This window comes from Monodon monoceros, unplaced genomic scaffold (genome assembly GCF_005190385.1).
Source record: "Monodon monoceros isolate NGI ecotype Baffin Bay Population unplaced genomic scaffold, NGI_Narwhal_1 Super_Scaffold_13, whole genome shotgun sequence".
NCBI classification, from domain to species: Eukaryota; Metazoa; Chordata; class Mammalia; order Artiodactyla; family Monodontidae; genus Monodon; species Monodon monoceros.
In genome coordinates this window covers 65,161,518-65,174,254 of record NW_021703769.1, presented here as the reverse complement: position 1 = coordinate 65,174,254, position 12,737 = coordinate 65,161,518, and the positions used below count along the sequence as shown (strand labels likewise).

Here is a 12,737-nt window from a genome sequence, read left to right as displayed (position 1 = left end):
GTCAATCCATAAAGGCATTATAGGTAATGCTTAACAGGAATTAAGTATTTTCATATACTAGACAAATGATATATTCCTTTTTAAACTAAATTTTATTTAAAAATTGTTCTACTAAAAGCAAGTAGCACAAGAGTGAGTATGTGGCTATGGCAAAAACCATGAAAGTGGTACACGATTCAAACGAGTGGAGTAAGGATTCTAATCTAGGCCCTGGCACTGTAAAGGATGACTATATTTTTTTAAGATGGAGCTTACGTCTTATTCAATTTAGTCCTTTTGCATATACCAACCACACCGATGCCAATTATCTGTTGCTGAAGACCCGACCGGCTGGGGAGGAGTCCAGAGGAAGCCTGATTTATAAACACAGCAGTAGGAAAGGCACGAGACTAGGTCCCTTTCCACACACTGTCAGCCTCTATCTAAGACAGGGAGGAGCCAGCTGTGGGCGCCCTGGTCTTAAGCTCACAGTCAGCAAAAGTCTGGAGCCTCCAGATATTATTATACACAAAATGGATGTACCTTTAGCACTTTATCCACCTCCTGTTTACTCAGATCTTCTCCACACTCTTGAGTCAGCCGAGACTGGATCATGTTCCGGCGTACCCGGTAATTTTTGGAAAAAATTTCAAGCAAAACCTGTCGATGCTTTAGTAGCAAAAACATGTTATTATGGGAAATAATCACCTGAAAGAGAAACATCCCCAAACAAGAAACCCAAAGGCTATGGACCTAACTCCATGCTGCAGTCTTTGATCAACATCCTTGCTCAGGACTTCTGGTTAAAGACAAACACGTTTGGCCAATCTGTCACCTCTTAAGACCCAATAAAATGAAGAAATAAAGGTATATGCCCACAAGAACAAAACCCAGTGAAGCATCGGCAGAGGATGAGTGATTCAGACATAGTTTTTCGTGATTAAAAAACAAGTGGTGGGCTTCCCTGGTGGCGCAGTGGTTGAGAGTCCGCCTGCCGATGCAGGGGACATGGGTTCGTGCCCCGGTCCGGGAAGATCCCACATGCCGCGGAGCGGCTGGGCCCGTGAGCCATGGCCGCTGAGCCTGCGCGTCCAGAGCCTGTGCTCCGCAACAGGAGAGGCCACAGCAGTGAGAGGCCTGCGTACCGGGGGAAAAAAAAAAACAAAACAGGAGCGGTAACTGATTCAGTAGGCAGATGAAGCCACCATCTAAACTGCGTGAAGACAGAACAGGATGAGGAGTGAGTGGCTTAAAGTCCTGGCACACAAACAAGACAGGATGCCATGAAAAGCATTACGTCCCAAAGAAAAACTAAACAGGGAGGATAGAAGATAGTCAAAATCCCCACCCCCTGCAAAGTACAAAAGGTGTTAAATGAGAGAAAAAAGATTTGATCCTCTAGTTCCAACATATGACCTAAGAATTCCGGAAGAAAAAAACAGGTACAGGAATTACAAATCTATCACAGAACTTCGTAAGAATGACTCAACTGTCCAGTACAGTAATAACCCACGCCAGGGTGCCTCTGGAGTTGCACTGATGTGCTATATGTAGAGTGAGGAAAACCGTAGTTTGGTTTAAGGGAAGGGTGTGGATCAAACTGAAAAGACCAAGGAACAGAGTGTCAGTGCACGACAACTCTGAAAGCTTGAATACAGTGGAAAATGATCTTAAATTCAGAGGAAAATGATTTGCCCTCCAAAATCCTAGTCCCAGACAAATAATAAAACCGGAGGACAAAAGAAAGCCATTTTAAGACATGGAAGAATGCAGACAACTCCTCTGTGCCCTTAAAAGCTAAAATTAAGCAAGAAGGAAGACAAAAGATTGCAAGCTAGCAAGAGACATGGAGCTGGTTCTGCTGGAGAGGCATCTGGGGAATCAGACTCAAGAATGGTACTACTCTTGGTATCTATGTGTTCAGAAAACCATGTAAGTGAGAATAGGAAGTAGTATAAAGAAGAAATGATGTCAATTATATTTCAATAAAGCTGGAAAAAAGTGAAAAAAAAAAGAATATAATCGTAGATACTACTGGTATTTGGCTCTACAATGAACAAATTTCCAGTCATGATGCTCTAAGCACTGATACATGATTTAACAAAACAATTGTCATAACACATCCCACACCTGTCTACATTCTCCCACAGCTGACAACCGCCACAACAGGAAGCCCACTGATAACATCGAGCTGAGACATCAGAGAGCAGCATAAGCACATTGTGCATATATATAATAATTTTTTAAAATGGAGGAACTCCTTTGGTGGTATATTGCAGTTAAAAAGCGACTGCCTCTGAAGAGTGGGAATCAGGTCAGGCAGGGCAGGAGATGGTTTCCCATATAGCTTCAGTCTTACTTATTTTTAAGAACATGCACTTATACTTTTTTCCTTTTAATTATTGGAGTACTTCAGGAGTAGGAAACCCAGATGCCACCTATTCTGGCCAAAAGCACACAGAGACTGTTCCAGTTTGCTCTCCATCTACGGCACCATCACAGAAGGCCCTGCCCCTTTGGTATTCTCAGCCTGCCTGTCAGTCCCCTTCCAAGAGGCAAAAGGGGACAGAGAACTCAGTGGGGGCCTTTGCTCACTCCCCTTCTCCCCACCCCCGAGGGACAGGACCTGGAAAAGGACAGATCAATTGGAGTTTAGCAATTAAATCTTAATCTTTAAAACTCAGGCAAGCTCATGATTTAAGGAAAACTTCTGGACCTCAGGTGCTGCTGGCTGCATTCATATTCTGTTCACTGGACACCCGTGACCCTTCCCGTCTGGGTGTGGCTAGAGGTAAAACGACCAATTTCTCTAACCTGAGATCTGATCCAGCACCTGAGATCTGATAAGGAATCCTTTTAATTCCTACTGCCATCAGCCACCTGAAAAATGTGGTCTGTCACAGGTTCACAAGCCTGCCGGGGCATCAGAATCATCTAGAAAGCTTTGCAGAAACTTAAGTACCTAGGACCCTACCCCATTCCTATGGAACTGAACTGAATCTCTGAGGTCAGTCCTGGGAATCTCTGTATTTTTTAAAAGGCGATTTTGATGCCGATGGTTCAGACTGGCATTTGGAAACCACTGGTTTTGGCCCACACTACCGGCACATCCAGCATGTCTGAAGTACAGAGACACAGAGCCAGAATATTTAAAATTGGGAGCGGCTGGAAAATCTGAAGTGGACACAACCGCACTCTGGGTCTCCCCGAAGGTCTAACCCTCTGCAGAACACCGACCTGCTCCTGGGAGGACGGCAGCAAAGGTCACCTCACCTGGTCACTCATGTCTCCAGACTCCCAGAGGGCGAACACCTTCTGCTCATCCGGGGAAGCAGCCGTCTGTGGGGGAAACTGACCAAGGCCCAGGTGTGAGCTGGCTGATCTCGTGTTCACCACCTGGACCCTCCCTCCCCCGGGGCCCTCAGTCTGCACCGGCCCATTTCCAGGAACAGAGTTCCAGTCCCAGCTCCTGCCTCCCACCAGCCGTGGGCCGTGGCACACCTGCCTCTGCGTCCTTCTCCTCGCCAGCCACTCCCCGCGCGGAGAGGCTCCTGTGAGGAGCCGGATGCACCGGCCCGCGGCCCGCGGCCGTGCTCGGTAAGGCGGGGAGGAGGCTGCTTCTGTTCTCCTATCAGCCTGGCATTAGCTCTCCTCTCTGCTTTAACATCCTGTGTCCTCCCACCCTAAATATCAACCCTCCGTGTCCTGAGAAGCACTCCCGCCCCTGTAACTCCTTAGGAATATCCTGGGGATTCCTTTCAATCCCTCCCACAAGGGCCATGCTCGTACGGGTTAGAGGGGCTGCCCGACCCTAAGCGGCCCATGCCTCGCAGCTCAGCAGCGTCCGAAGGTGGGCCGAGGAAAGGGTGGCCCGGGCTCCTGGTTCCTGGAGAAGGGGGCAGTGGAGTGGCACCGCAACACAAGCAATAGTAACAGTTCCTACCATGTAAAGTCCCAGGTGGGGCTCTAAATATACAGTCTCATTTGCTACCACAGAGGAAGCGAGGTGTTGCTGCCTCCACTCTCCATGAGAAAAGCCCGGTTCGGAGAGTTCACTCAATGTCTGTGGTCACACAGCTAACAGGTGGCAGAACCAGGAGTTAAACTCAAGTCTTTGCGAGTGTACTTGCTCTCCCTGGGCCTCAGCTCCCTTACATAAAGAAAAACAAGGCTGGACAGGTCTAGGAACATTCCACCTTGGACATGACTATGATACAGGATCACGGGTCCCGAGGGTGGCCCACTCCATGCCCCTCGCCCTCTATCCACTCCAACAGCACAAGATGGCCTGGCTAGCATCAGGCAGGCGCCTCTCCCTTGCCTCGCTCAGTCAGTCAGCAAAAGGCGAGTCTGCAGATAACCGGACCCGTTTGCTACGTGGACAAGGGTGGCTCCGAACAGGGCAGGGCCCCCAAACCCCAGTACCTTCTGTAGAGAGCTCACCAAGGAGGCTCCTTGCCACGAGGGCCAGATCCCCCGGGACACCCCAGCCAGCCTGGGACCCAGGGCCTCTTGTCCTAGTTTCTGCTCCTCACGTACACAGGGATGGGCCTTTGCCTCACATCACCCAAGGCTGCAGGTGCCTCTGACCTTAGACTGCAGACGTTAGCGCTCCCTTGTTAAGAGGCAGACACAGCCCCACCTCACCCCACGTGCTGCCAGGTCTGGACAGAGCCTGGGAGAGAGAATGACGAGCACAGCCTCCCTGGGACCACAGCCTGGCACGCTTCACCCTCAGCGCAGGGAGATGGTCTCCAAGGGTCCCTCTGCTCTTGCACTTCCACCCCTCTAGGGCCCCTTCCAATGACAGGACGAGAAGCCCAAAAGCCTGGGGGGAGGGGGGGTGGCCCGCCCCTGCACCTGCAGGCTTGGTACCAGAAATGCTAATGGAAAGGCCACAGAGCCACGCTAGTCAGCCAGCCTCCAGGGCAGGGAGGCCCACCGGCAGGAGCCCAGGCACAGATGGGGGCTCTGGTGAGAGGGCCAGCTCATCTCAGCTGAAGCAGAAAGGATTTAAGACTTGGAGCCACTGTAGAGGTTCAACTTCCAGCTCTATCACTTCCTGGGTATGTGACCTTTAAACAAGTTCATTCTACTTTGAAACTTGGGTTTCTTCATCTACCGTTGCAAGAAGATCAAATGATACTAGAAGTGAAATCATCTTGAAAAACGGCAAAGCTGACAGGAATGAGGGAGGTGCCGGCACAGGAGGGAGCTAGACCCTGGGACAGGGAGCCGGCGTGACCAAGGAAGGCCCTGCTGTGTGCCAAGCCAACAGGTGACGGCCTCAGGCTCCCACTCAGCCCTCACCAAAGCCCCGTGACACAAAAACTAACATTCACACACTTGAGATGAGGGTGCAGAGCCGAGAGGCTGACCGGCCCGAGGTAAACCCGGCAACCACGTGGGAGCCGAGATGCACACCGAGGCCAACAGTCTCCCGAGTGCCCCTGCCCCGTGCACCCTACAAACAGCTGTTTCCCCAAAGCCGGCAGGGCTCAGGCCACTCTGGTACCAGGTTCTCTCCACAGCCACTTTCAGCCAGGAAAGATGCTGCCGACCCAGGAGCCCTCCGAGGGGGCGTGTGCTGCCCATCCAGCAGGCGCTACTTACAGGCACCAGTATCTGCTTGCAGCCGGCGGCCAGCACCGTGTCCTGCAGCATGCGGTCCGAGATGCCGCTGAAGAGCATGTGGCCGGGGGGCAGGCTGGCCAAGTGCAGGTTGAAGAGGCGCTTGAGTTCGCTCAGCGTGAGCACAAACTGTCTCTGAAAGGTGGCCTCCACGAAGGCCCTCAGTTCCCGGGCCACGGGGGTACCGGCAGAGCCTGAGGGCGGGTGCCCGTTGAAGCTGTCCCCACCTGCCGCCCGCGCAGCAGGCAGCCCGTTGGCCAGCCTGCTGTGGAGGCCACCGCCGGGTGAGGTGTCCATGGGCTGCTCATCCTCTGCCCCCCGCTCTTCCTCTTCCTCCCCCTCCTCACTCACGGGCTCCTCCTTGATCCGCACAGCGGGCAGGACCGAGGACGCCCGCAGCTGCTCCTTCCTCCGCTGCAGCTCCCGCTCCAGCAGCGCGTGGTTCTGCTGGGCCTGTCTTTTGGCGACTTGGACCCGCTGGTCCCCAGAGACCAGCCCGACAGGCCCTGCGGAGACACAGGGCTGCTCAGGACAGTAGGGACCGTGCAGGGAAGGGCCTGAGATGAAGGGCCCCGGTCCCTCTGCCCCACAGACGTTCCCTTCCATCCTGATGGGGACACCCTGCTGACCAGAGGAAGGGGACAGGGAAAATGCAAGCCAGCTGGCACAAAAGCAAGTGGCCCAGCTTGCCTTTCGCCCCCACCTTACCCAGAAGGAATGTGGCTACCCCAACAATGAGGGAAGAAACAGAACCAGGAAAAGCAGATTCCCACATTCAGAGACCCAAGCCAGGGTGGGTTACTGCTGAGTCCCTGCCACCAGCATCCCTGCCAACCCAAGAGGGCGAGAAATCTCAGAGGCCTGGAACCCAGACACAGCCCTGGAACCCAGAAGCCTCAGTCCCTAAGGCCAAGGCTCTGCCACTGGACAAGCCTCCAGCTGAGGGAAGAGGGCACAGAAGGGCAGCCAACGATGAGCCACGCCCCCTCATTTCCCCCCACAGGCTGAGCCCTGACAAGTTCCAGAAAAGTAGCCCTTCTGGAGACAGTGTCAGGGTTAGGGGCCCACCCAGCCGACACCCCTCCACACCTGATTGTCCATCCGGCTTCTTTGGCATGGTTTCCTTCACAAGATTATAAACTTTTTCTAATCTGAAAAGAAGAGTGAACCCTCTTAACTTTACACCATGTCCCCTCACGTCACCTGCCTCCCAGCGGAAACACCCCCTTAAGCCCTGGACATCCTAGTCCCTGAAGACGCTGCACGCCTGGAGCTTCCACGGTCTCTCCCCGTGGCTCGGAGCCCCACAGCGGGAGTGGGGAGCACTGGCCCGCCCTCCCTTCCCCAGCTGCTCTCCCGCCAGCCTGCCTGGGGCCACACAAGCCCCCGCTCCTGCTGCTGAGTGCTGCCCCCTCCTTCCCAACCCCTCAGAACAGACGCGGGTCAGTTCAAGTCAGCTCGGATCAGCAGGCTTGTCTGTGCCAGGTCTCTGCCGGGGGGATTCTGGGACCGAACAGCAAAGTCCACCTGAGTGGGGGAGGGGTGCACACAGCCCCAAATTTGCATTCCCGCCCCAGATGCAGCCAGGCTGTGCTCCCCGCTGGAAGCAGGTGGCTGGGGACAACCTGCTGTTCCTCTGCCTGGCTGCCCCTCATCCCGCCCAGCAAGCTCTTACTTGGCCTGGATGCCCGTCCACAGCATGTGCTGCCGCTGGACCACATCTGGATGTTTCTTGATGAACTCCCCGTCATACGGCAGTATGAACTCCCAGCCCTTGTTGATCCTCACTACGGCCATGTGCTCTAGAAAGTCCTTCACGTCTTCCGCGCAGAGCTTGGGAGAGGGGGGCAAAGGTGAGGCACGCCCAGCCCCCATTCCTCCAGTAGTGGGGCTGGGCCTCTCGGATCAAGAAGAACTTCACTTACTTTAGTCACCGCTGCCACCTCTTTCCTTACCACCCACCGGTTCTGCGTGAACTTCCACATCTAAGGGAGAAAAAGAAGCTTGTTTCCAGGAGGCAGGGATCCTACTAGGATTGTCCCCCAAACCCCTGCTGTTGTCCTGGGAGCCCGGGATGAGGGCACAAAGTGGCGGCTCTGAGCCGGCCTGGGTGTCAGGCAGACTGGGCCTGGGTCCTGGCTGAGGGCAGTCGCTTCAACTCTGAGCCTCCATCTCCTCCTCTGTAAGGGACCTCCTGGGCCACCTCTTCCAGGAGGGCAGCTGGACCCACTCCACACCACATAAGCTCCCTGGGATGGGGGATACCTTGCCCGTATGTCACCTACAACAACTCAGATTTGACTAGACCCCCTCCCAGACCCCCAGATGTGACGGTGTCTGCGCGAACAGAGGAGGGCTGACAGGCAGCTGAGGGTGAGTGGCACACATGTGGAAGGTGAGCCTGGGAGTCGACGCCACTGCACCCTGACCCCCAGAGACGAAAATAAACCACACAGGCATCTAGACGCTAAGTACCCACAGGAGCTGGGACACCCAGCTGGGAAAAGAAAAAGCGGAGGCACTCTCTGAAACAGCTTAAGGGCCGCCTGGTGTGATTAGGTCTGCACATGAGCTCACCAAGGTCACCACGGACAGCTCCAAGGAGACAGACTGCAGCACGCTCAAAGCACACTGCCAAGGTCAAGGGAGGCAGCACAGGTCCCAGCAGCTCAGGGGTCAGGCATTTGGGAGGGATGCCTTGGCTGGGCCTTAAGCTCTGGATAAGGGCTGGGGGGCAGATAGGGTGACGGGGTGGAGGCATGAGCCAGCTCAGGAGCTGCAAAAAGCCCACAGCAACAGTGCAGGAAACACGCACGAGGAAAGCGGTTGTGAACTGGGGAGCGTGAGCCCCACTCAAAGAGGGTGCTGTTTGGGGGTGCGGGTCCAGTGGTACCAGACTGTCCAATTATTCATGACAAGACAGAAATCTAGTTTGAATCATGACTGTGATTTGTAAAAATAGACAACTAAGTCAACATTTTAAAAACACCACTCAGGTCAAACGGCTCCTTGGCCAGAATCTACCTATGGGACTCCAGTGTGCAACCTCCAGGCTAGGAACTCAAAGGTTCTTATGAAGCTGAAGACTCCAGGGTCTGAGAGGAAGGAGAAGAAAGGCACAGAGTCCAGAGCCCTCCACTCCCCCCAGCCCCACCCTGGCCACACATACCTGCCCTTTGCCCGCTGCCTGGACGAAGGTCCGGGACACTCTGTGCTTGCCCAGTCCCCCGCCCATAACGCCCCAACCCGGAAGGCCGGAGAGCCGGGGCACTTACAACAAAGTCTCGGCCCCTGCAGAGCACCTCAGCAGGCACGCCGCTGTGAGGGCTAGAAGAGTCCTTGGGGTACAGGATGTCACTGCCAATGAGACAGGGTGGCAGGTCAGTCCCTGTCCTCAGCCCCTCTGCCCCCCACTCCCTCAGGCTCCGAGTGGAAGCTCAGGCCTCTTTACAACACGGGCGAGGGCCGGCCTGGGCCCCAACCGCTCCCCTCAGACCCTCCCCTTTTCCCTGGGAGCCTGGCTCCAAGAGTTCTTCCTCCTACCCCTTTCCCAACGCCCCCCTCACACACTGGCCCAGCCCCAAGGCCCCTGACATAGTTGGAGGGGCCAGGGGCTCAGAGACAGACAAGGTGAGCCCAGGACTCTGGCAGACAGCAAGTCCCACCTGTAAAGCAACACACAAGGCCTTACCACTGGCTGAAAGGGAAGGAGGGAGCAGTGTGAGCTGAGGCAGGAGGGGTCAGGGACTGGGATCCAGACAGACCCCAAGCACGGGTGGGGCTGAAGCCTTTGGAGAGAATGGGACCAGCACTCAAGGCTCAGGGACCTTCAAGGGCAAATGAGCAGGCACCAAGGCTTAAAAGCGTCTCCTGACCCCAAGTCCAGACGCAGACCCTGTTGCCCAGGAAAACACACACGTCCCCTGCCATCCGTGCCCGGGGCACCTTTGCTCTCCCCGCCCCACTCGCCTCCTCAATCCCACCTGGCAGCCAACTACTACTTTCCTTCAAGGTTGAGCTCTGTGTCCACCCTTCCTGTAAAGCTCTACGGGACAGGGCCCTGGCCCCATCTCTGCCACACGGAGGGGAGGTACCCACTAAGTACACAGTGTGGTCCGTGCACTGGGCTGTAACGGTGCCTGCCCCACCCATCCCCCCGGCACACTTTCCTGAGGACAGGGACAGCACTGAATGAGAGCACAGTGCAGGGCACAGAACAAGCTGTCCAGACACATTTACTCAACAGATAGGAGTATCCTGTATCACCTCCTCACAGGAACACAGAGGGACAGGGCATGGAAGGACCACTACCCACAGGTGTGGCAGAACACCCAGGGCCCAGGAGGGCCTACTTTCAAGTCACAGGGACAGGCAGACCATAAGCTGAATGCGGCAGCAGCACCACGGCATGCGCGGTGCTGGGGGAGCTCAAACCCCAGCTCTGTGGCTGCCCGGCTGCCAGACATTTGGCAAATCTCCGTGCCTCCTCTGGGCGAGCATCCTCAGGGGGCTAATGGGATGGTCCCTCTTGGATTTCACCCATCCGCAGCATAAATACACATAAGTGTCCCATTTAACAAGTGACGTGCCATCACGAAGGTCCTCATAATTAAACACTTGTGTCACATAAGACAATAGCTGCAAGGACCCACAAGGCATGTTGGGCATCGTTTCCCAGGGAAAGGCCATCACCACGTGGCAGTGACATGACTTTGCAGTTTACCTGGCCAACCAACTGTGAAATGATGGACTTTTTGCAATGAATAACTTTTTTAAAAATTTGGAACAATTTACATTTTGACAGATTGTTCACTTTACATCACACTTTCTAAAAAGTGAGTATTCAAGCATTTTATATTATACAATTCAGAAGTAATATAATTCAAGCGTGCGTAAAACATAGCCACACCGTATTTACCAAGGGTCTACCGTTTGCCAGGCATTATACTGAGTACCAGGGATAAAGGGAGAGTCAAAACAGACAGTCCCTACCCCTGACAGTCTAGGGAGGAGGCAGGGTCTAGAGGAGGAATCACAGGAGGAGAGAAACTACTGAAGGACAGCAAGCCACAGATTCAGGATCTATGAACCCCAACAGGATACATAAAAAGAAATTCCCACTTAGGCCCATCTTAATGAGCCCTGGGAAGCCAAAGCAAGAGAAAATCTTAAATGCAGCCAGAGGGAAACGAAGGAACATGTATTAGACAGACAACAAAAACAATGGAAGTCAAACTGCAACGAAATTACATCAGTGTGTGGAAAGAAAATAACCAACCTAGAATTCTATACTCAGTAAAAAATACCCTTAACACAATATTGTAAATCAGCCACACTTCAATAAAATTAAAAACAAACAAAAGTATCCTTCAAGAACAAAGGTGAAATCGACATTTCCAGATAAAAAAAAACCAAAGAAATTCATCACCTGAAGACCTTCACTTTAGCAGAAGGAAATTATCACAGTTAGGAACTCAGAGATGCAGGAAGGAATGATGAGCAAAATAAAAAGGCAAATACGTCAGTAGATCTCAAAAACATTGACTGGACAGTATAATGTCTTACGGGGTTTAAAACAGAATTAGAATATATAAATACAATGACACATGAGTTGAGAGGAAGATAAATATAAAATATTCTAAAGGTCGTTGAATCGTCATGGATGAGGGTAAAAAGCGGCAACTAATATTAAACTGTGAAATCTGCAGGGTAATCACTAAGTCAAGAAAGGATAACTTCCAAGTTAGTGGGGGAAACGGAATAACAAGAAAAGAAAGTAAAAATGAATATAAAATGCAATGTAAGCTGGACAAATAAAAAGCACTAAGGTAGACTTAAACCCAAAACATCAGTACTTAACATTCAATTTAAATGGGTTAAGCGCTCCCAACTAAGGGACTAAAATGAACTTACCTCTTCACCACCCAGTTTCCTTGGACTAACATCGCCACCTTCTGGATGCCACGCAGAACAGCCACAGAGTCGATGGAGGGGCCCAGGAGGCTCATCAAGTTGGCAAAAGGCATGACCTTCACTGAGGAGGGCAAAGGAGACATCAGACAAGGCAAGAGGGGCCTGGGCTCACATAACAATCCCAGCATGACAGTGCTAACAGTAACAGCTGGCATTCACTGGCTGCTTACTCTGGGCAGGCACCCGCCTCTTACTGAGCCCTGGAGGAAACACCCACTGGAAGACCGAGGCGTGCCTCATGAGGAAGACTCAGCCCAGGAAGGTTTCAAAATTCACCCATGATCACTTGGCTAGTAAGTGGCACAGCCAGGACTTGAACCCAGGCCATCTGGGTCCAAAGTTCATGCACTTCATCACCGTGCTCTGCTCTCCCCCACACGAGCCCCTAGCCCAAGTGAGAAGGGGCAGGGCCTGGGGAGGCCCCGTGTCTTCTGCAGCAAGGCCAGCGGCCTGGCTCCCCCCGGGAGCGCCCCTCTCCACTCAGACCCCGGAGCCCCTGGTGCTGGCATCTCAGAAGAGCCCAGGGCCTGGGACTCCGCTCTGAGGTTCAAGGCTCACGTCCACTCTAAAGGTTCTGGCCTTCAGCATCCCCACGGCGCAGAGCCTGGCGAGGGCACCACAAAGTAGTGCAAGGGAATGCACTTCGTTGTGAAAATGAACGTAGCTCACGTTCACATGCAAGGCTCTGTACAGTCCCTTTAGAGGCCTCACCTCTGAGGCCTCACCTCAGCCCCATGAGCTATCTTAGTTCCTTTTTATAGATAAATAATCTAAGGCTCAGGAAGGCCAGTGGCCTGCCCAGGCTCACACAGCAGGTGAGTGACAAAGGTGGCAGGGACCCGCAGCCCATCTGAGGTAGCCTGCCACCAGCTCTAGTGTGCCTTGCAGACAAGGTCAGAGCTGTAAAGCTGGGCGGGTTCTGGGTAGTGGGGCCTCTGGTCTCGCCCCTTGGTCCTTAACTCTTTCCTAACTCCACTTCCCCAGGAGGTGGCAGGGCTGGGGCCCCCCAGAAGGCAGGGAAGGGCTGCCCACCCACCATTCTTCATCAGGATCTTGATCTGATCAGCTAGGGGCAGGGTGCGCAGCTGAGCCATGGACAGGACATTGCTGGGGGCCACGGGTTTGTCTCTGTTGGAAACAAATGCAAAGGGTTA

General features: G+C 53.5%; 1 protein-coding gene across 3 annotated transcripts in view; it reads right to left on the bottom strand.

Annotated features, from left to right (window-relative positions):
- POLR3E (RNA polymerase III subunit E) overlaps positions 1-12,737 on the bottom strand; it is a 33,695-nt gene that overhangs the window by 3,252 nt on the left and 17,706 nt on the right. For 2 of the 3 annotated variants that reach the window (XM_029221149.1, XM_029221151.1), the window contains 7 exons: positions 12,620-12,711; positions 11,524-11,644; positions 8,886-8,967; positions 7,536-7,595; positions 7,286-7,443; positions 6,700-6,761; positions 3,348-6,116 (listed from right to left, as the gene is read on the bottom strand). In XM_029221149.1, the coding sequence (XP_029076982.1) occupies positions 5,311-6,116; positions 6,700-6,761; positions 7,286-7,443; positions 7,536-7,595; positions 8,886-8,967; positions 11,524-11,644; positions 12,620-12,711 (1,381 nt within the window). In that variant the 3' untranslated portion in view covers positions 3,348-5,310. The other variant, XM_029221150.1, reaches the window with a different exon arrangement.